At 33.7% G+C, this 24,374-nt stretch overlaps 1 protein-coding gene, 1 long non-coding RNA gene and 2 other non-coding genes across 6 annotated transcripts; 1 reads left to right on the top strand and 3 right to left on the bottom strand.

The window, feature by feature from the left end:
* Window positions 1-3,320: 3,320 nt before the first annotated feature.
* Window positions 3,321-9,689, top strand: LOC132168922 (cysteine synthase-like). 3 transcript variants are annotated; one of them, XM_059580012.1, is made up of 11 exons: window positions 3,321-3,448; window positions 4,298-4,354; window positions 4,442-4,551; window positions 4,685-4,742; window positions 5,154-5,417; window positions 5,498-5,635; window positions 5,730-5,781; window positions 7,383-7,462; window positions 8,101-8,160; window positions 8,294-8,374; window positions 9,035-9,689. In XM_059580012.1, exons 2-11 carry the CDS (start codon window positions 4,316-4,318, stop codon window positions 9,122-9,124), a joined length of 972 nt encoding a protein of 323 aa, XP_059435995.1. In that variant the 5' UTR covers window positions 3,321-3,448; window positions 4,298-4,315; the 3' UTR covers window positions 9,125-9,689. The 3 variants fall into 3 exon arrangements, with proteins under 3 accessions (XP_059435995.1, XP_059435994.1, XP_059435996.1); XM_059580011.1 differs by having other exon boundaries at window positions 3,321-3,452; XM_059580013.1 differs by lacking the exon at window positions 3,321-3,448 and adding an exon at window positions 3,724-3,762.
* LOC132173138 (U1 spliceosomal RNA) lies at window positions 9,286-9,446 on the bottom strand. Its single transcript, XR_009439238.1, has one exon. It is a non-coding gene; the product is annotated as a U1 spliceosomal RNA (small nuclear RNA).
* Window positions 9,690-10,655: 966 nt separating the features above from the next.
* Window positions 10,656-10,816, bottom strand: LOC132173139 (U1 spliceosomal RNA). The gene has a single exon (XR_009439239.1). It is a non-coding gene; the product is annotated as a U1 spliceosomal RNA (small nuclear RNA).
* Window positions 10,817-16,442: 5,626 nt separating this feature from the next.
* LOC132168425 (uncharacterized) lies at window positions 16,443-17,940 on the bottom strand. Its single transcript, XR_009438870.1, has 2 exons — window positions 17,694-17,940; window positions 16,443-16,640 (listed from the first exon to the last, which is right to left on the bottom strand). It is a non-coding gene; the product is annotated as an uncharacterized LOC132168425 (long non-coding RNA).
* Between the last annotated feature and the right edge of the window lie 6,434 nt (window positions 17,941-24,374).

Raw genomic sequence — 24,374 nt, 5'->3', positions numbered from 1 at the left:
CCGCTTCAGTTTTCATAAATATCGTAGATGATATTTGTCTTCAATCGAAATATTGAGATTGTATTTTTATCCAATTAAAAACTGTCATGTGGCCATATGTCTCATTAACTTTTATTTTTTAAAAAACAAAAAACAAAAACTTCAACAACAAAAGAAAAAAAGAAGATGGGGGTGGCATTTGGCCCAAAGGAGGTGGTCCACTGATGCATGAATTTGCTAAAAAAATAAGATAACTAAGCAATTAGTGAACAAATTCGAGTTTGTTCAAAAAAATAAATGAATCAAGTTTGAGCAAATTATCTAACTCATTGATAAGCTCGAGCTTTGCTCGTGTTAGAAATAAAATTAAATAACCAGATCTTGAATATTCAATACTTGATTTAACTTGGCTCGATTACAATACCATTTATGGAACGTAACAAAATTAAAATTGTTGTATCATTGTACCATGGATTAGGATGTCCTACAATTTTGAATAAATTGTAAATTATAAAATTATGTGAATTCAAGTCATTTATTGCATGGAATACCTTGAAAAATGCTATTTATTAAAAACAAGTATTTAAATGCATATTACAATTTGTTTCGCTCATATACACAAAAAAAAAAAAGCATATTACAAATTGTTTACAAAAAGAAGTCAAACCAATAATGTGCATTTACTAACAAACAATAAATAAGGAATATTTGCACCCCATGAATAAATAAACGAAAAGAAAATTTAGTAAGAATTATTTTCAAAAGAGTACGATGTTGAACAATTAAACCAACAAATTATATATATATATATATATATATATATATATATATATATATATATATATATTATTTCTTCAACCCTAGATCAATGTCCAAACATGAATTCAATTATCAAAGATAAATGATAGAAATCATTCTTTCGATCATCTTTCAACCATCTCCTTATAATAAATTGGTGAATCTATCATTAAATTTTTGTGGGACTCACATGAGTTTACAAATTCAATAATAAAAAAAGATAGTTGAAAGATGATCGAAAGAATGATGCCTCATTATCAAAACCATTTACAAACTCAAAAGAAACATAAATTAAGTAGAATAAACAGAAAGAGAATTTGAGAACTTTTTTTAAGAACTACAGTAATTGGAACGGATAAGTTTCCAAGATTTTTAAAAGATTACATTTAAGTAAATTTTATTTGTTGTTTGTTGTTTAATTGGCACCATCTATTGCGTTAATACTCCCTCTTTGTCTCCCTCTTAAGCTATCAGAAGCCAAAAGTCCCACAACCAACAGGAAGGAAAAAATAAAAAATAAAAAAAAACAAAATATAAAGCAGCGTATATTTTAGATCATTGCTAACACTGTATGGATATATTGTTTAAACAAAATTGAAATTTAATTTGTATTTGAGTCTGGTTTTGCGCCATTTGGGTATAATAAAGTTTGAAGCATGGAATCTATTGTTTTATGGCTTTAGAAAAATATGGGTATTCAAAATAAACGAAAAGAAAATCTCAATTTTGACTGTAAATTAGTATTTTCTTCTAAGCGGACATCAAATGTTTAATTCTCTAAGTTTTCGGTTCTATCTTGAATCAATAATTTCTTTTGGATTTGAAATTTTCTTTTAGGTTTTTTTGTTTTTTTGTTTTTTTTTTCCTCTTGTTTTCTGTAGATGGTGCCGATCTTTTATATTATGATCATAATATAAAAGAAAGAGTGAGACACAACGAAACCTTGTTGACGGACTGGGTCTTGCAAATGTAGCGACTGCGTATACAAATATCAGTAGGAAATTTCAAATGAATTGAATGTGAAACAAATATCTAAAATCCAAAACACTATAGAAGAAGAAGAAACGTACAGCCTACTGAGAGTTGGACTTGGGAGAAGTAGAATGTGATGTTTTGACTTATATTCTACTTAAACCGGTTCAATTATCAAAACCATCGTGTCTTTTGATTTTAAAAGCAAAGTTTAACTTAAAATGACACTTAGACAGCAACTTTTGGTTTGTGGAGGATCCAAACCAATAGAGAAAGCAGTTCAAACGACCCTGGCGATCAAGTTGAGTACATTTGCCGATGGCTCGTGGTGGCCGGCCAATGCTGAGAATGCAGAGAAAGTAATGTCGGAGTTTGAAGGCTTGGAAGGAATAACCGCATGCCAGAGACTTGTGGGACAAGCAGAGTGAGGAGAGAGGTATGGAAAACAGATTTGATTTACTGTTTATTGGATACGCTTTTTTATTAGAAACGTTATTTTAAAAAATAACTGAAGGCACAACGTTTCACCAAAGCCTTGTTTTGGTTAAAAAAAAAAAACTAAACAATTGTTTTACACTTAAACATGGACAGTTGTCTTCATAAAAGGATGCCACATGTCACGATATTAGCCTCTTTTCCTAAAAACTCTCATATTATATATTTATGCCATCCTATTTAAAACTAGCTTAAAATAACACTTGGCAGAATTTTTAAATACCACATGTCGCAATTTTATGCTATCCTGTCTAAAACTCTCCTATTATATATTATATTAGATATTAGATATGGCATGTTACTGAGTCGGCCAAAATGAATTTTTCTTTAAATAGCCTTCTTCTTCGTAAAACCAAAAACAACTTTTGGCTTAAAGAACAAGATCTAATAAAAATATATTCAATTCTCATTGATTTTCGATGCAGTAATAAAAATTCACGTAATTTTAAAATTTATACAATTTTAAAAGAAATTGTAAAAAATCTCTATATTAAAACGTACAAAAATTAAAACTATAGTGCCCATTTATGGCATGTACTACGGTACTAAAGAAAAAAGTACATTTCACAAATGCTGAGAAGCACCGAGAGGGGAGTTGGTTTACAGTTCCATTGTACTTCCCAAGAAAAGACAACACAAGGGGCCTCGTTTGGTAAAGAATATGAACTTTATAAGCCACGGTTTATGTTTAGTGCGAAAAAAATAGTATAATAATTAGTATAAAAAAGTAAAAAAATAGTATTAAAAAGTAAAAAAAAATTATTTTCTAGAGATTTTTTTTTATTTGAATAATATTAAAAAGTAAATAATGTGATATAAAAAATAAATAATAAAATATAAAAAGTGAGAATATTTTCACGTTGATTTAAAAAAAAAAAGAGATGATTAGTGTTGTAGTGTTTTAGTTTTGTTTGCCAACATCACTTGTGTACAAAAACATGCAAGTCTAGCCAAACGTATACACTAAATATGTCTGCAGAGATAAGGTTGCCTTTTCCTTGTTAAAGACCAAAATGCGTTCGTCCTTATTTGTTTATTATTTTGTACTACTTGTCGTAGCTTGTGTGGTTTTTGTTTGACTATAATTTATTGGGGGCAGTTGGCCATTCCATTCTCTATAAATTTGCATTATTAGACTGACTTTCACTTTTGGGGTACTCGGGAGTTTCTGGCTGCTGCTCTGTTTGTCTTTTGGTCGTCGATAGTGAGTAATATTCAATATCTGAGGCTTCGGTTGTTCTTTTTTTTTTTTTTTTTTTTTTTTTTCTTTCTCCTTTTCATTCTGGTTCCATGAAATTTGAATTATTGGACTGTTTTCACTAGTGGGTAATGTGGAAATTTCTTGCTGTTGCTCTCTTTTTATTGGTTAGTTGTTTTTATTGAGGTATATTGGATTTTGGGTTTTGGAAATTCTTTTCCAAAATTCTGCACCATCTGTGCTCTATTTATGTTGAGTGCCTGTTGAGATTGAAGTGCATTGGCTTGTGATAGAAAGACACATTGGACTTTGATGCTCTGGTGATTCTTTCTCAAACATCTTCACCGGTGCTTGAAGTTCTTATAAGAAGAACTTTGAGTATTTCAAATATCTTAGCTATTTCTCTGTTGTTTGCCCCTGTTTATGTAGTTTGGTTCTTAATTTTAAAGTAAAGGCTTTTTGCATTTGGTTATTCATTTGAAAATCTGCATTGTTGGGGTGTTTCACATATTTACTGTTTGTTGGTTACTAATTTTGTGTTCTTTTGGCGTGGAGGTAAAATATCTTGTGTAAGAAATCTGCATATCACTGGCCTATTGTGGGTAGTAGATTCTGGAGTTGTAAAGAATATCTGTTGGGTGATTGAAACATAATTGTATGATCCTGTTTTCTGCTGTGTCTATTTTAGTTTTACATGATATTGAGAATTTCAAGTTTAGCCTTTGATATCTTGCTATAAGTGTATGTTTCATGTTTGTTAAAATGCACACTTAATCATTTCTTGTAAAATGTAAGATTGCAACTTTACATCTTCAAACTTTTCTCACTCACATTTTTTCTTTATTGGCCTTGTAGGTTTTCTGAAAAGATAACATGGAGGACAAGTGTGCAATCAAGAAAGATGTTACTGAAGTATTACTTTATCATTAGAACTAATTCTTTTTCATGTTGCTTTTTCTCAAATTCGATCTTACTAATCGTAATTTATGGCTTGTGCAGTTGATAGGAAATACACCAATGGTATATCTCAACAATATTGTTGATGGCTGTGTAGCCCACATCGCTGCCAAGCTTGAGATGATGGAACCCTGTTCTAGTATTAAAGACAGGCAAATAACTTGTTATTCCTTTATTTATATTGATTGTGTTTTGCTTAATATTAAAGGGATCTAGCAAGTAAAGGATTTCTTTGAGAATCTTTAGTTGGGACTAATACATTTGGATAAAATTTTCGGCATGCAGGATTGCGTACAGTATGATTAAAGATGCAGAAGATAAGGGTTTGATTACTCCAGGGAAGGTTAGTATTTAAAATTCCCCAAATCTACAGATGGTTTTTTAGATTGTTCATACAAATCAACTTTGCCTTGCTTGTTCTAGAAGAACTGCAACCTATTCCACCCTACACCTAAAATTGTCTTTATGATGACAACTATGTGCTTTTGTCAGTTATACAAGTTGCATTACACGTCCTATATAACCCTCATTATGACTTAAACAGTTAGATCGGGAGTATTTCTCAGGGGTTTGTTCCCAGTTCAGTGATGCTCATGTTGGACTTCTTTTTTTTCCCCATTTTTTCCTTTTCCTTTAAGCAAATCATGTTGATTATTTTAAATGCATATTGTCATATTGCTAGATATGTTGGCCATATTATTGAACAGTTAACTAACATACCTTCATTCTTGACATGCTTGAATGACGGCAAAAGACTGTGCTCATTGAGCCTACTAGTGGTAACACTGGCATTGGATTGGCATTTATCGCAGCAATCAAGGGTTACAAACTTGTACTTACCATGCCAGCTTCAATGAGTCTTGAGAGAAGAATTGTGCCCCTTGCTTTTGGAGCCGAGTTGTACCTTACAGATCCTGCCAAGGGCATTTTGGGGGTTTTTGAGAAGGCCAATGAGCTACTAAGTAATATACCAAATAGTTATATACTTCATCAATTTGAAAATCCTGCCAACCCAAAGGTACTCTTTGTATCAAATACCTTGTGATGTGGATAGATGATTGACACGCTTAACTGATCATTCTGTGAATCTTTGTTCAGATCCATTATGATACCACTGGTCCAGAGATATGGAGAGATTCAGGAGGGAAAGTTGATGCACTGGTTGCAGGGATTGGGACTGGGGGTACTATAACTGGTGTAGGGAATTTCCTCAAGGAGAAAAACCCAGAGATCAAGGTTGACTTGTATACATGTTTGTGTATTTTATGAGAGAGAGTACATGTTCCTATTTTGTTTTACTAATGGTATGTTTCTTTTTGTTTATGTCTAGGTGTTTGGGGTAGAACCAGCTGAAAGCGCAGTCTTGAATGGAGGACAGCCTGGTCAGTTAACATTTTTTTGTACATGTCCTTAATGCTTTACTCTTTCCCCGTATTGTTTCCCTTCTTGTGTATCTGTGGAATGTGTTTAGAAAACTTAGTATTATATTGGTACAGGGAAAAAGTGCCAGATTTCCAAGTTTCATTAGTATCAAAAGAATTTACTCCCAAAGTGTTGTAATTTTTTCCTAGTGTTATTTTGATGAATTAGTTTGAGAGCATCAGTAGGTAACACATTTTTCAGATATCAATTTGGAGTGTTACCAGTAATTTTCTTGAGTCTTGGGCCAAAATTGTTGGATATCTACAATTTTAAGAGTCCGTTTGGCCTTGTGATTCGCAAGCCAAGAGTGTGTTTTAAAACAAAATTGTGCAAAGTGTCCCATTTGGAACACGTTTGAAAACAATGACGGTTTGAAAATGTGAAAAAATTCATATTCTTAAATCGTAGGTAAGGGAGTGCTTTTAAAGGCCGAATCGCAATTCAGAGTGTTTTTAAAAATCACTTTTTCATAAATTGCGTTTTGAAATTGCTATTTTTCAAAGTGCACGTTTTGAGACTTTAAACCAAATGGACCCTGTATAGTATGGTTGAAGTTTCGCTTTTGAGGTGTGCCAGTAGCATGGGTAGTAAATAAAAACGTTACAGTTCTGTTTATGACTGTACATAGTGATTGGACCGTAGGGTTGACTAATGAACTGGCTATCTATCTGTTGGGACTTCTCAACTTTATAACTTTGCACAAGCTTGTCCACCTGGCTAAGCAAGCAGGCTTTATCATGAGTGGAAACTGCTCTACAGGTGGAGCTTGAGTGACACTAAGCTTGGTTTGATTAGGTTTTTGAAGGCTGGAGTTGGATGTTTCACAGCTATCATTATATACTTCTTAAGAAAATTGCGAAAGGAAATTTAATCAAGTTTAAACTATGTGATAAAAGCTTAATTTGAAATGATGAATAATGAGCAATTTAGTGACTTTGATTGCTATTGGAGAGTTCACCTACCATTCACTGCAACCCATCTATTGGAAAATGATAATGGGAAAACATCATGCCTTGTTGTAATTTTATATTCTAAAATTATATTTCTAAATTCAGGGGATGTCATTTTGTTAGCCTAATAAATAGGCTTGGACCAGCCGAGCTTGAGATCATCAAACTATCTCGAGTAAAGACCATTAAACTTTGATTTGCTAGAACATATGGATGGGTAAACCAAGACTGGCGGAATTTTCTGCAGCTGCTGTTGATATATCAAAAGCTAGTAATAACTTGGGGAAATAATAAGCTTGCTTGTGCATGTAAGGCCAGTAAGTCCCATCTGTAATTGATAAGTCCATAGCGTACTGCTTTTATGGATCACTTCCATATTGGTTCAAATCCTGTAAATTCAGAATTTACATGTTCTGTAAAACTAAAATGACAATTTATCCATTGTGTTCAAACTAATTTTTATTATCAGAGAATGGAGACAGTCTTTTTCGTTAATGCAGATTGAAGTTGCTTAAATGAATTTAGTTAACCCTATGTGGCTTCTTTTAGCTGCATTAATTTTCAATGACAGTTCTCTAACCGTATACATTGCACGCACGCATGTCTCATAGGCAAGCATCTGATCCAAGGAATTGGTGCTGGTATTATCCCTACTCTTCTGGATGTCAACCTGCTTGATGAGGTTATTGAAGTGAGTCTGGAACCATTTAATTGGCCTTCACTTTAACTTCATATTTGAAAATATGTGCTTCTGCTGTAGTTTTGTAAGTTACTGTTGCATTTTGAATGAAAAGTACCAGCATTGAGCATAGTCAGAATACATCATAATAATGGGAAATGCAAATAGAGTTGTCTTGCAATGGAGGTATAATTCTTCTGGAAATTAAGGAAAGACAATCAGGCTCCATAAAAGGGCATTAGGGAATTGGTTTGTTTAAGTTTTTGACCAGGGATTTTTTTTTTTTTTAGTCCTAGAGAATTGTTTGTTTTAAGTTTAGTTTTATTTCAGTCATATATTAGTAGGGTTCTTTTTAGTTGTACTTAGTCCAAGGGATATCATCTAGATGTGAATCAGCTTTCTTTATATCATGAAGAAAAGTTGCTAATCCTTGTGATAGTTATATATGAGGCTTGAAGTGCAATTATATTTTTGAATGGAGACCTTTCAAAAGTATTTCCTGGTAAAGTATTTTCTTTTTGATTCTCGTTGAGGCATTGTGACATGTGCCTGCTATTGTTTACTAGGAAATATTTCTGATCTGTGTTAGCTGCAAAACCAGGCATGCATTTCCTTTAAATGACTAATGATGTTTTGGTAACTTTTTTCAGGTATCAAGTGAGGAATCTATTGAAACTGCTAAGCTGCTTGCCTTGAAAGAAGGTTTGCTGGTATGTTAATTGTTTAAGATGAACTTTTTACACTCAATTTCTAGAGTTTTTTTTTTTTTTTTCCTCTCTCTCTCATTTGTGGTTCTTTATGATTTTCGATTTCTATGCTGAATGTGGGAGTGTGGTTTTGCAGGTGGGGATTTCATCTGGTGCTGCTGCAGCTGCTGCAATAAAGCTGGCTAAGAGGCCAGAAAATACTGGAAAACTGATTGTTGTAAGTCTTAAGTGCCTTCTTCAAATTGAAATAGAATCTGTGTTGCACTTTGTTATCTGTATTATGATAGTCTGCTTATGTTGATTAATCACCCTCTAAATATGTTTCACACATAATTATGGATGGATTTCTGCATGAAATAAAATTGAGGGGAAATTTCACAAAACTCCCTATAAACTTCCACGCTTTTTGACATTACCTCTCAATGTTCAAAAACTCTCGCTTTAGGGTATCAAACTTTCAATTCTTTTCAATGCCTTCCATTCGTTAAGATTTTCAGTTAAATCTTGTCAAAATATGCAAAATACCACTATTTTTTATTTTTAAAAAATCAAATAAAAAACTGCAAAATTTAAGGTATCGGTCAGGATTTAACTAAATTTGTAAAAAATCTTAATGAAAAAATGACATTGCAAAAAATTAGAAGTTTGATACCCTTTAACATTAAGAGAGTAATTTCAAAATGCATGAAAATTCAGAGAGATTGTGAAATTCTCGTAAAATTAAAAAAGAAAGTAACGATGGCTTCAAAATGTTTTAATTCCAATAACTAAAAATATTAATCTGTTTTTCTTCCAAAAAAGAAAGAAAAATTGTGAAGAATGTGGCCTATTCCCACTCCCCCAGTAACTTTTCTGTCTGACTTTGTTTGGCACGCAGGTGATTTTTCCAAGCTTTGGAGAGCGTTATCTGTCGTCCACACTCTTTGATTCCATTAGGCGTGAGGCAGAAAACATGACCTTCGATTGACCGATGATGAATATGTCTGAAATTATGGGAACTTTTGTATTTAAATAAGTAAAAAATGATGAGAAAATTTCCCTATTTTTTTTATTTTTCAGCAGAACATTTTACGTCGTCACAAGAATAAAGTCAGATTGGTAAATCAGAATGCTTGGGGAATAGAAATGACGGGGGCCGCGCGAACGCAGGCCCCCACTAGCACAAATTATGACGTAGACTCTGCCGCTTGGGCAGATCTTAGGCAAGCACCCCTCCAGAGTGCAATGGAGGTCACTAGCCTAGGCCATGGGCCTTCTGGATTACCCATTGACCCCGTCCAGGTAAGTATGTTTGAATGGTGCTCCTCGCTCCTTTTTTATAGCCGCGCCGCTTCGCCTCTCCTTCATTGTTTTCCATGTGGGACTGAAGCAGCCTCGGACTTTTTAGCTTGAATAAGGAGTAAATCACATAAGGACAAATAATTAGGTTACCAAGGAGGCTTTACAGCCTTTACTGCCTTGTCTGGTTGTTTTTCAGCAATGTACTACAGCATACGTGCCTTTGGTATTTTTAAAGGTGTATAGATTTAGTCTCCCTTTGTTTTGATACATGTCAAAATATTTTTTTGTGAAAATAATTTTTTGTAAAACATATATATATATTACGAAAATGTCTCGACCAGGCTTTAAAGGTGTCCTAACCGAGTTTTGTCAGAACTCAACTGAGACTAACAAGTAGTATCAGAGTCAATGGTGGTGTACGGTATGGTAGAGTGGCCAATGCATAGACAAAAGTCCCTAAAAGTATGATCAAATAGGTGTAAGGTGCAAGCTCATATGAGCGTCCTTGGAGTGAAGGGTAAAGGTTCATGGAATAAGAAAATGTGCAATGAGCATTGAACGAGGGTCCCTAAAGAAAGAGCAAAATGGTTCATGGCACAAGGCACAATGAGAGTCTATAATGTAGGGACAAAGATGCGAGGTGCGGGCAAAAACTCGTATAGCCCACAAGTGACCTTGGAGAGTGCCCATAAGATTGATTAAATGCTTCCGTTTGAGGAGTGTGTAACAATGTAGTAATGAACTCACACATAAATGGAAAGATGTCAAAAGATTGTTAATTATATATGTGTGAGTGTAAAATAATAGAAACTTACATTGGAAATATGTCAAAAGTGTGAATGGTTAAATATAGTACTGTTCTTTCAAAAAACAATATATATATAGTATTGTTGGACTCATGTCTCTCTCTCTATCTCCTCCCTCTCTCATACCTTTCACACACAATGGTTCGCTACAACCTAGAAATAATTTTTACTCTACAAATAAAAATGATAATTTAAGAAATAATTTTTCATCATTTTTCTAATTCTACAAATAAAGATGCTTATTTAAGCATACCCTCTTACCTTCGAAGCCCCCTCACATTTTAAATATTATTTATCTATTTTTTTTATTCTCTCCAATAATAATAATCTTTGTTATACAATCGAAAACATGACTCTGAACGATCAAAAAAAGTAATATTGGTGAGTAAAAACACTTGGGGATTAGAATTAATAGGGGCCGCGCGAACGCAGGCCCCCACTAGCACAAATTATGACGTAGATTCTGCCTCTTGGGCAGATCATAAGCGAGCACCCCTCCAGAGTGCAATGGAGGTCACTAGCCTAGGCCATGGGCCTTCTTGATTACCCATTGACCCCGTCCAGGTAAGTATGGTTGAATGGCGCTCCTCGCTCCTTTTTTATAGCCGCACCGCTTCGCCTCTCCTTCATTGTTTTCCATGTGGGACTGAAGCAGCCTGGACTTTTTAGCTTGAATAAGGCGTAAATCACAAAAGGACAGCCTAGTGCTGGTTGTTTTTCAGCAATGCTGGGTTTTTTTTTCTTTTTTTTTTTATTTAAAAAAAAAAGGTTTAGATTTAGTTTCAAGTGCGTTGTAAGAAAGAGAGAGAAAGTGGAATTAAAGCTGGATCCTTAAATGTCATTTTAAATGTATCTACAAGTGGATATTGGTTTAGTCGATATCGGTAGGAACATTTTTGCCTACAGAATTGTGAAAGTCAATTCAATCTATTATTTAATCGACTTTATACCAACAATGAACAGTTTTGACTTTCTTCGATTAATAACGGTCGGTTATGCCAGTTTATAAGTTTTTATGTTAAGATTTATCAACTTTCTTGTAACTCCATAATTAGCAAAGTATATACTTTTATAAATAAAAAGAAAAAAGTAAATCCATAGAACATTGACCAAAAAGATAATCACAAATAAGCAAAACAAGGCAATAAGAAAACCTAGCACATAAATTCAAAATTCACTTAAAAAATGGATTAACCGACAAAAAACAAAAAAATTCTACCGCCTACCTAACTGAACCGAGCTCGAAGTAGTATTTTTATTCCACCTATACCGACCGCCAGAAGTCAATTGTCGGTCAATGACAGTTCGATGGCAGTTGGTAGGCATATAGTAAGCGGTTAATGTCCATCCTTAAATGTCTCACATGCAATTCTTCTTATCGAAACCCTAGCACCGGTTGCATTTACTTTTAGAGTGAAAAAGTAAATAAATGCTTTTGAAATTGTTTACCAAACAAATTAGCTTTTTATTTGATACATCTTTTTAAGTACTAAAATTACTTTTTAAGCTCCTTAATACAATCCCAAATAAGCTCATGGTGTGTTTTGCATTACGATAGTTAGTTGCATATTTAAAAATCACGTTTTCAAATTGCATATTTTGAAATCGCAAATCTAAACGAACCCTCAATCTCCTACGACATGAAAGGACTTAGTTTTTTTACCAAGAATTTACATTTGAAGGATACAAGAGCTTTTTTAAATAATAATACATTCTTATTATTGATAGAGTAAGTTCATATTATATGTTTGGATGTGTGTGTGTGCAGGAGCGAACTTACAAAATTTAGACGTGGGGACTGAATTAAAAAATAAAAATTAAGGCTCCGTTTACTTCGACGTAAAATGATTTTCAGAAAATAATTTCCGTATTTTACGGTGTTTACTACGACGTAAAATAGTGGTCAAACCGAAAATGATTTCGATTTGACCAAAAAACCTTTACATTTTCAGGAAAATGGTTTACAATTTTTAATTTCGTAAACCATTTTCCCTCCTCGGCTCGAAGCTATTCTGATTAGAAAAAAACAAAAAAAAACCCGACGATTTCTCTTCACCTTCACGCACAGCTGCAGCTTCTCCTTCACCTTCACGCTCAACACACACAGGCTGCACAACTCATCTCTCTTTCGGCCGAGCTTCGCTCTTCAAACCCGAAGCAGGTACTCTCATCTCTCTCTTTCTTTGTTGAATTGTATGTATGGAGCGATTCATGGAGCATTTTGATTTTGGTTTGATTTTGGTTTCTTTCTCTGTTGGACAACTGGAATTCATGGAGCATTTTGATTTTGGTTTCTTTCCCTATTAATGTGTCAGATCTGCGATTTTTTTCTAAAGCTTTTCAAGATAAAATTTTTTCTGAAGATTTTTTCTCTGTTTGTCTGAAGCTTTTCGATCTAGAGAAAGAAAATTTCAGATCATCGATTGTGTTTTACTCTCGTATCGATCAGTTGGGACGGATTGGGTTTTGGGTCTATGGTGTGGATTTTGGAAAATGAGAACTTCTAGAGTTGTTTTGGGGTTTTTGATGGGTAGCTCTTGTTTTTCTTGCTTTTTGCCTTTAATTGCTCTAACTGGCTGCGAAGAGAATATGGGATGCGATTGGGAAGAGAGTAGAGAATAAATGTCGTAGCTCTGTTTATGGTTGAATTTGGCTATGATTGTTTTGAATTTCTCGTGGTTTTGCCCACTTTGGTTCGTGTTTGTAGTAAAATTCATCACGCCCCCTCTGCCTCTTATGTAAAAAGGGAGCCAAAAAGAATTGTAGTCGTGCAAAAGTGGTTTACTTGAAACCTTTTTCAGAACGTCAATGTATGTTGCACACACCCATCATTATTGTCTACAGCAAATCTTCATTGCCATGGAAGATTATGAACATTTTACTTGTGATATCAAAAGCCATAAAAAGAGGGGAGTATGACCCACAAGAGAGGCCCAGTTGCTTTGGACAATTGCAATCCATGGCTTTGAACACCAACTGTTTGACGAAAATGGCCAAAGAAGAAGTTCACCAACAGCAACATCACCAACTGGGTCTCTGTCTTTGTCTCTCTCTTTCTCTCTCTCCCAGTTCACTCCCTCAACCTCACCACCACCACCTCTGTCCTCTTTTTTCTCTCTTTTACCATTTTTCTCTCTGGATTTTCTTGCTCTCCATGGACCGAAGTGACAAGCAGCAGCAGCAGCTGTCGTTGGCCAAGTGCGCGCAGCAGCGATGCAATGAAGAATGGTTTGTTTTATGCATTTGTTTTTTTCTATGTTTGAGTGTTGTAATTCACTTTAATTATCTTATTTTTATTATAAGCATATATTTTCATTTCTTAATTGTTTGATATCTCGGTTTATGCCTTTTATCTTGTAATTAGTTCTTATTCCTGTTCATGTGTGCTGGATGGCTAGCTTTTTATTCTATCGTTGCTGAAGTGATGCAATGAGTGATATGTTTTGATGTTTAATACACTTCAGTATCAGATTTTTAGTTCCAGCCTTCCTTTGAATAAAGTTAAATAATTTGTATGCATGTATTTCTATTCTAAAAATTGCTTGAGTTATGTGCTGAAAGGGATGGCTTTATTTTCTTTTCTTGTTTCTTCTATTTTCTTCTCCTTTTTCTTTTTTCAATACTTTATTTTCTGTCTAATGTTGTGACATGCTTTTTATTTTTGTTTTTTTTAAGGCTGAACTGGCCCATTGCTTAGAAAGGGATGGCCTTAAGTCCATCCTTGAAGCACTTGGTTGCTGAACTGGTTCCATTTTTATGTTGTTTGTAGATAGATTCGACCATTTGAATGGAGATGAGAAGGTAGCAAGAGGATTTATGGTAAAGAATGCTAAGCTTAGAAAGTTTTGGTTGGACAACATCTTCAAAAATCATGGAAATTAGAATTTGCGTATTATTGATATATGGTAAGATACTAATTAACTTGGATGGTAGTTCTTTGGCCAAAATATTATAATATTTGTGGTTGACTTTTAGAATTCATGGTAATTTTTTTTTTCAAGCAAGATGAAAGTAACTTACTTGCCATTTCATATGTATCAATCTTCCTAGATGTGGAATATTCATAATATTGATGTATGGACATTTTTAGATACAGTACTTTCACTATTTTTTTTTTTCTAAAAAAATAGAAAATCCAAAAATATTCTCAAATAGGTTGATTGTTTTTGTCAAATTTTAACAATCAAACATAAATTATTTTATATTAATATTTTTATATTTTGAATAAAAATTATATTTTATAGGTTAATATAATTAAATGAAAATATTTTTTTAAAAAAAATTTGATTTTCCGTGCGCGCGGTAAACACCGTAAAATGTTTTCGGTGGAAAACATTTTTAGGAAAAATGACTTTCCTGAAAATATTTTCCGACGGAAACCATTTTACGTCGAAGTAAACGGAGCCTAAGAGGGTAAAAAATTGATTTTAAAAAATGTATATATAAGCATTTTTTTTAATATATATATATATGAGCATTTTGAGTCTATAAGTTAAATCCTAATGGAGAAAGTGAATTTTTCAAAATATCCCATCTAAATTCAAGATATTTTTGTAATTTTATAAACATCTTAGGGTGTTCGGAGATTTTGAAAATTTCATTCATCAATCGTTTTGTTTGATTTAATGCTGAATTTTGATGAGAATGTTGACATTGCAAACTTTTGATTACATACTTTTTAAAGTTTAAGGGCATGATTATAAAAGTGATGGAAGATCATGAATGATAAGTGAAGTTTTTTATTTTAATTTGGAGTACGGTGTTAAAATTAAAAACCTAAAATATATTAATTTGTCTTTTAGAACATGTTTGGGACTGGATTTGAGAAATAGAGCTTTTAAGTCAAAAAACTTTTTGAGCAAAAGTTTCATTTTAGCTTTTGCCAAAAGTGTTTTTTGAACCATTAAAAGTGTTTTAAATTTTTTTTACCAAACGAATACTTTCTTCAAACGGACTTTTTGAGTGTTAAAAGTACTTTTAAGCCTCTCAAACACAATTCCAAACAAACTCTTAACCATGTAATTTTTCAATTGTTAGATGTGACATTGATGATTTGAAAAATAAATAAGGATCGTATTTTTTCTATAGATACTTACAGAATTATTGTAAATATAAATATTAGGGAAAAATCCACTTTACCCCTTGGAGTTTCAGGAGTTTTCAATTTGAACCTCAAAGTTTAAAAATTGGCAATGTACCCCCCTAATGTTTCAAAAATTTTCAATTTAAATATTTTGTTATTAATTTCCGTCAAATTGGATGGAAATCTATGAAATTACATAATTATCTTCAAACTTTCTTTTTTTTTTTGTCCAATTTAACGGAAATTAGTAACTTAAGGTTTAAATTGAAATTTTTTGAAACATTATGGGGTACATTGCCAATTTTTAAACTTTGGGGTTCAAATTGAAAAACTTCTGAAATTTCAGGGGGTTAAAGTGAATTTTCCCCTAAATATTATCATCTTGTTACAATTTTGAGTATATATATATGGGAAAATGCAGTTTACCCCCTAAAGTTTCAGGAGTTTTTCAATTTTAACCCCAAAGTTCAAAAATTGGCAATCTACCCCCCTGAAGTTTCAAAAATTGGCAATTTAAACCTTCTGTTTAATTTTTCCGTTAAATTGGACGGAAATTTTTTTAAAAAAGCTTGAGATGCAGTTTACCCCTCTGAAGTTTCAGAGGTTTTTCAATTTTAACCCAAAAGTTCAAAAATTGGCAATCTAAACATTCCGTTAAATTTGACGGATTTTTTTTTTAAAAAAGCCTGAGGGTAATGATATAATTTCATAGATTTCCGTCCATTTTGAGGGAAAAATTAAACAGAGGGTTTAAATTGCCAATTTTTGAAACTTCAGGAGGATAGATTGCCAATTTTTGAACTTTGGGGTTAAAATTGAAAAACTCCTGAAACTTCAGTGGGATAAACTGCATTTCCCCCATATATACATGAGATATGCTATAGTGCAATAAAATAACTATTTTTTGCCCATAAAAGTCTTAGGTGATAAGAGGTCATAGGCTTATCAGTGGGTGGGGCCACAATAATTATAGATGGGGCCTATGATCTCTTGCCACCTAACACTTTATGGGCCCAAAATGATCATTTTATTGCATTATATATATATATATATGTGTGTGTGTGTGTGTGTGTGTGTGTGTGTGTGTGTTCACCTCTTACAAACAGGAGAATTGGTAGAAAACGAACCCCGCCATTCCATTATTATTGGCTTATTAAGATACATTTATAAAATTCAGAATAATATTAATAATAATACAGATCACACCATGACATGATGAGCAGCTTCAAGTAGTTGCATTACTCATCCAGGGAAGGAGAGGGGCTGCGCCTTTCTGCTGGGGATTTACAGTCAACCATGCTTACGTCCACCACCTAGAAGCAAACACATGAAAATATTTAATTGAAATTGGGGTGAATTGATTAAGTTGGAGTTAGAACTCATGGTGTCTACTCCGATATCATTTTAAATCCCTACTTATTTCAAAAGTTTAAATTAATAGAAATAAGTAAAGTTAATCATTTAATCAATAATTTAACTGTCACTTCAAATTTTCTCATTCTTTAGATAGAGTTTAGCTTAAAACCAACCACATTGAAGAAAACTATCCATCTTGCTTATACATGTGCGAGGCTAAAATGATAGAGTTTCGCATTAAAAAGATGTAAGGTGTTAATATAATAATATTGTGGAGCTTTCATAGCTCTTGATAAATCTTTCTCAAAAAAAGTTCAAAATACTCTCAATTAGTGTATCCAATTATAAAAATTTTGCAATCTCACAATTCCCGTTAGAGTTTGTGGTCAAAATTAGACCGTCAAATGGTGAAATGACCATTATACCCCTCAAACTTCATGAAATTACAAAATAATAATTATTTTTTTTTAAAAAAAAAAATACAAGAGTATTTTGAGAATTGATCATCCCTCTCTCAGTTAGGATTTCATATCAAATCTTAACAAATGAGTGAGATTGCAAATTTTTTAAAGCTCGATACATTAAATTAAAAAATTTTAAACTTTAAAAAGAGATTGCAAAAAAGATGTAAGAAGCCTAAATTGTTAATATAATATTGTTGAACTTTCATAGCTTTCGCAATATATTTCTCCAAGTTCAAAATAATTAGTGTATCGAATTTAAAAAAAATTTGCAATCTCACCATTCCCCTTAGAGTTTGTGGTCAAAATTAGATGTCAAATGGTGAAATGACCATTATACCCCCTCAAACTTCATGAAATTACAAAATAAGTAATTTAAAAAAAAAAAATAAAAAAATACAATAGTATTTTGAGAATCACTCATCCCTCCATTAGGACTCGACTTAATATAAAATCTTAACCAATGAATGAGATTACAAATTTTTTTAAGCTCGATACAATAAATTAAGAGTTTTTGAACTTACAAAAGCAATAAAGTTATATAATTACCTCCGGCTCCTGATGTCCTGCAGGTCGAATTCTGGCAAGCGACTCTGCACAGAAACTTAAAGAACTTCTTCGCGCAACCTTTCTTGCAGTTACTTACGCATTGTTCGTAAACTTCTGAAAAGGTTCCAGCCTCCGCTACGAGGACCGCCTCTAAGATTATAAAGCACAAAATCAACGCTATAAGGATCCCCTTTGCCATCTCTCTCTCTCTCTCTCTCTCTCTCTCCCTCTCCCTGTGCGATCTGTATATGCGAATGCGAGGATGGATGCTATGGATTCTTAATCATCATTTATAAGCAATTAATTATTACGTGTGGCTTATATTTGCCCCTTTGCCAAAAATAGGAAATTAAGATTGTGGCTAATTATTCTGTTTCAACGGCTTTTTTAACTTCTACCATTGAATCTCCTTGAAAGACTGTGGCTAAGATTGTTCGAGTAATTCTAGAAGTCACTCTAAAAATAACGTGGTTTTTAAAATTACTAATCAAAATTCAATAATGATCAATCACAAGCCTAATGGTGATTTTAGAAGTCACATTATTTGTAAAGTGACTTCTAGCATTACTCATGAATGTCTCCTCAAACTACTAAAAAATTGACAATATCCACCTAAGAGGCCAACAAAAAGACAAAAATAATTTTTTTGTTAATAAGACAAAAGTATTCCTATAAATTTTTTTTAAAAAATAATATATTTCTTTTCTTGAATGAAAACGAAATTATTTTAAATTTCCACTCCCTTTTTTCTTTTTTTTTTTCTTTTCAAATTTTTAAATTTATAATTTTTTTTGTCAATTTTTTTAAAAGCAATAAGCATCCTCATCCCCCATTTATAATTTTTTTTTGTTAATAAGACAAAAATACTCCTATAAAGTTTTTTAAAATAATAAAACTTTTTTACAATTTTTTTTTCAAAGTAATTATAAAAAATTCAAGCTCATGAATCAACTCGCATAAATTCAACTCAATTTGTTAAAAATTCCTTTCTCTCTCCTCCCCCCCTTCTCTCTCTGTATATGGATATCTTAAACTTATGCATTATAAAATATATTCTTATATGTTTTATATTATATATACTATATGATATAAAATATGTGACTATATATATATATATATATATATATATATATATATTCTTCTAAAAGGACCTAGGACGACTCTGATGTAAAATTAAGAGATAAATATATTTTTGGCCTATGTAGTTTGATGTTTTAACAAATAGTTCACGAGTAGTGATAATGGAGACGCCGGCGTGAGTGACTTCACTAGGTCTTTATTTTTTTGATAAATAGTTCACTAGGTCTTAAAAAGTGATTAATCACTCCCTAGAGTAAGCAAAAAATAAAAAAAAATAAAAAAAAATAAATTGGCCCCACCATTAGAAAAGTTGACATAATACGTTAATGTAATATCTCAACACAAATCAGAGTGTGACATATGATAAAAAATGAAAAAAATCAAAATCAAAATCAAATATAAAATATATATTAAAAACAAGGAAACCCGATTTGACCAAATGGTGACTGATCAAACTTTGACAAGCTTTGCAACAAAAATTTCACATTTTAAATGTTATTCATTCAGTTTTTATTGCAAAAGAACTTATCTAAAAGTTGAGAGGTGATGATTGTGATAATTTGCTTTAGAATGCTGTGCCTTTCTCCAAAAAATTTGAAATTGACATTTAGATTTTAGTGTTCTTTATATTGAAGATAGAGGTCGTAATGAATGGAATTACATTACAATTGAGCTGCTTGAGCATCATTATCACTTTGGCATATTCAATGTTACTATATATTCTTTCAACCGCAATAGCCCAATAGTAGGTTTGGTGAAAACGCGATGAAACTTTTGACACTTATCTTAGCTTTGAATTCAAATTATGCTTATAAATCTTTTAAAATTAATGATATATGTAGTCTTACGGAGATATTATCCTATTGATTTTTATGAACATGAGAAAATTAATTTGAGATATTAGTTGAGGTATTTTGAATTTGATGTGCGTAATTATTTGACATTATAAAATTTGTCTTCCATTACAGAATTATGTCAATGATTGGCAAAGACATACATATTGTCTTATTTATATATTGATTCATTTTATTTTGACTCTTCTAGTGTCTATATTGACTACTGAATGGACATTTTCAGCTATGAAAATTGTTAAAATAAGACTTCACAACAAAATGGATAATAATTTTATTGCAAATAGTTTTGCTCTCTATATTGAAAGAAAAATTGCAAAGAGCTTCAATTTATATTTGATACTAGATGATTTTGCTTATCGAAGAGACCGTAAACTTCAATTTTAGACACTTTTGGTATTTGTGTTTTTTTGTTTTAGTGTCGACATGTTACATTTCTAATATATCAATTTTAAGACATATTTATAAACTTTTATAGATGTCCTTTTGTGATACATATATTGTGTGACAAATCACTCAATTTTTATTTTAAATTGTGTTTATCATATTTTTAGTTCGGCTCTTATGATAATAATTATCTAGCTCCGCCACTATAATTATTATTATCTTGAACTATAAATGGATCTTCAATGTCTTCATTGAAATTCTTGTCATTATGGTGTAAGTTGTATCTTTAACATGCCCACTCAAACTCAATTGTAAATGACAAACTTTGAGTTTGGAATGAAGATGATAAATCAATAAGAAATTAGAAGCACACACGGATGAAGGGGAAAATGGGGTTTATGGTTGTCAAACTGGATATGAGCAAGGCTTACGATCGGGTGGAATGGAGGTTTTTAGAGGTGGTTTTACATCGATTGGGTTTTGCTTCGAGATAGGTCCAACTTATCATGATGTGCGTCACATCGGTGCAATATGCGATATTGATGAATGAAAACCATGCAGACAGATCAAGCTGGAGAGGGGGTTGAGGCAAGGTGATCCCATTTCACCATATTTATTTATTCTATGTGCTGAGGCGTTGAGTGCCATGGTGCAGAAGGCAAATGGAGACTGGGCTTTGACGGGTGTTCCTACATCGCGGGGGGGCCCTCAGATTAGTCACTTATTTTTTGCGGACGACAGCTTGTTGTTTTGTAAATCCAGCATTGCTCAATGAAATAATCTTACCAATGTGTTGAGACTTTATGAAGCAGCTTCTGGACAACGCCTCAATAATAATAAAACATCAATATTCTTCAGTGGTAATACACCATTGGAGGCGAGAAGAGAAATTTCGGAAATAGTTGGGATACCTTCATCTCAACGGTATGATACGTATTTGGGGTTACCCGCCTTGGTAGGAAAGTCCCGAATAGCAGCTTTTAAGGGTATTATTAATCGGGTGTGGAAAAAACTTCAGGACTTGAAGATAAAATTCTTATCTCAGGCCGGTAAAGAGATTCTCCTCAAGGCTGTGATACAAGATATACCAGCTTATTGTATGAGTGTTTTTCGTCTCCCGCATGCTTTATGTTTGGAGATAAATTCACATATGCAAAAATTTTGGTGGGGTAATCAAGAGAATAAATCCCGTGTACATTGGATGAGTTGGGGGCGGCTGGGTCTCCTAAAAGAATCGGGTGGGATGGGTTTTCGTGATTTTACTAGTTTCAACAAGGCCTTGTTGGTTAAACAAGCTTGGAGGTTATGGTCTCAGCCGGACAGTTTGGTGGCACAAATCATGGGAGCCAAGTATTACTAGGGGAGTACAATTTTGGAGGCGAATATGGGTTGGCGTCCATCTTTTGCTTGGAGGAGCATTTTCAGCTCTTGTGACCTACTAAAAGAGGGATTAGTTTGGCAGGTGGGTAATGGTCGCAAAATTCGAATTTGGAAGGATAGGTGGCTTCCAAATCCATCTACCTTCCAAGTTTTATCCTCTCCTGCAGTGCTGGACCCGGAAGCAACAGTTTGTCAACTTAGAGATGAAGATTCGAGATGGTGGAAGACTCCTCTCTTGGAGAGAATTTTTTCCAAAGAGGAAATAAGCATGATCCATGCAGTACCTATAAGTTGCACAAATCAGGAGGATACACTCATATGGAGGGGCACCAAAAATGGAGTTTTCTCTGTTAAAAGTGCCTACCATATGCAAAAGAAAGTTTTGTCTCTTGCTGCGGCTAGTTGCTCTTTGCGTGGGGTGGGTAGCACAATCTGGAAGCAACTTTGGTCCTTGCCGGTTCCTAGTGTTGAAAGGAATTTTCTATGGTGGGCATGCAATGATATTCTTCCGACCCTGGAGAATTTATGTAAGAGAAAAATTCTCAGGGATCCGATGTGCCCACTGTGCGGGTTAGAAGTGGAGTCTGGCTTTCATGTCCTATGGCAGTGCCCATCAGCCATGGATGTGTGGAGTATAAGTTCAAAAAAATTCCAGAAAAGCTTCTTCCTTGTCCCGAACTTTATGCAGGTCGTTGATGGTTTGTTCCCCAAATGTGACATGGAGGAGCTGGTGCAATTCTTGGGTCTGGTCCGTAGGTTATGGTTGCGGTGAAACGAAGTTGTTTTTAGGGGGGCCACTTACTCATCCATGAATTATTCTACAGCGGACCCTCAGTACTATCCATGAGTACACTTTGGCTCAGCAGCGGGGAGAGTAGTTGGTCTCTCTAGGTGAAGTTCATGTTGAGCCTAGCTGGACGCCTCCGGAGATAGCATGGTGTAAAGGAAATTGTGATGCGACTGTTGAGCGGGATACTGGTCGGATGGGTCTGGTCGTGGTGTTCCATGATTCGTATGGCAATTTCCTAGGGGCAAAATGTGAAGTGTGGACGGGTTGTCTTGCTCCTACTACGGCAGAAGCACAAGCAGTCTTATTGGTGATCAGATTTTGCCGTGAGCAGTGGATTATAGTCGGATGGGGCATGTCATTGCGGATATCAAATTGGAGCTTAACTCCCTGGTTTATTGGAAGTTGTCCTTTGTAAGGCGAGAAGGAAATAGAGTAGCCCACAATCTTGCCAAACATGCTGCGAAGAACTGTATCTCTGCTATTTGGCGGGATTTACCACCCACTTGTATTTGTGATTTGTTAGCACTAGAGCACTCTGCTTTAATTGCTTGAAAGTTTTAATAAAAAATCAACACTTTTCTCAAAAAAAGAAAAAAAAAGAAAAGAAAAATAAATTAGAAGCTAATATTTAATACACCTCCAAATAATAGGAAAACAATCATCTTGATTCCTGATGTAGGCTGCAAAACGGGACAACAATCCATTGGTGGCGATATGGCGGTGCTAGAATCCAACAGATGTTTGGAGTCTAGTGAAATGCACTCGCATTAGGTTAGCCTTTGGAGGGCAAGAGAGACCAAATGTTTTTCACATCTGTTCATAATTGGAATACTTGTGGGGGATTGTCAATATCATTTAATAATAGATAGTGAATAAGATGGATAAATTAATCAATTATGAGAGGGACTTGCTTACAAAGTCTTATGTTTCGATAGACCTAAAGAAAGAGAGCAAAGGTCTATGAATTTCAATAATTTTCAAGGGAAAAGTACTTACAAGGTTTGAAAGAAACAAACTTTGTAATGGAGAAAGTGCGACATCAATTTGTTGTGCTTGTAGGGTCTGAACATAAAGGAGGATAGAAAAATACAATGTTGGAGACTTGAGGAATCGACAAAGCCACATTTAGCAAAAGGATGAAGGGTGCAAAACTTATCATTCATTATTACAAGAAGGTAGAACATCATTCCAACAGATGGAATGTAGAAATTTAAGTTCAGGAAATGTTGGCAATGGTGGAGCTAGAATGGTTGTGAAGGAGTCGCCCTAAAAAATTATATTTTCCAGCTTGAGAACGGAGCCTGATTCAACAGCGAGGTGAACAACAAAAGCTTCACCCATATTGGGAAGGCAAGTGCTCGGGTTGAGACTCCACATAGAGTGAGCACCCCAAAGAATCCCGACACATAATGGCGGCCATAGAGGACCAGATTGGTACAAAAAAAATTATCTTGATGCTACTCAGAGGGGATGAGTCCAAGCAACTCAAAGAGAGAAGATATTAATATCCAAGCGTGATAATGCTCTAATCTAAACCCGCTTTTTTTGTAAATTGCCCCAGATCTAAAGCAATCAAATTTCATAAATAAAGAGCAAAAAGAAACAAACACACACTTGGGAGTGTAAGTTCCATATGCTTCAAAGGCAATAAAGGTTTAAAGGGAGACTCGGTCAAATGGATTTGAAATAAAAATGGCTCAGAAAGAAGAAAAATGGAAACAGAGAAGAGAAACGCTTACTCAAATGAAAATGATTCAAAGTATAATCATCAACAAATTATGAGAGAGATTAGTAGGTTGTAGTATTGGTTCGGGAAGATTTGATGTAAATGTGAAAAACTAGAAGGGGCTTTGAAGAGTTGTTAAGCTAATTTGAAGGGCCTTAACAATTCGAATTGGGTACCTTAATGGCATGTTTATTGTAACAAGATGCTATACTACTCATTATGGAGAAATCACACTAGAGGAAATTAAAAGAAATATGAAAATTGAGAATCTTTTATATATATGTGTGTGTGTGAGAGAGAGAGAGAGAGAGAGAGAGATGAGTTACTCTTCCTTGCTTGTACGAGAAAAAAAAATGAATATATTGTAGTGGAGGTGACAAAAGATATGGGTGCTTCACTCTGTTTTTTTTTTTTTTTTTTTTTTAATTTTTTTTTTTTATGTGTAGGGTATTCTTTCAATTTTCCAA

This window comes from Corylus avellana, chromosome ca2 (assembly GCF_901000735.1).
Source record: "Corylus avellana chromosome ca2, CavTom2PMs-1.0".
Taxonomy (NCBI): domain Eukaryota; kingdom Viridiplantae; phylum Streptophyta; class Magnoliopsida; order Fagales; family Betulaceae; genus Corylus; species Corylus avellana.
The sequence above is the reverse complement of the archived record's forward strand: the minus strand, read 5'-3'. Positions and strand labels throughout refer to the sequence as shown.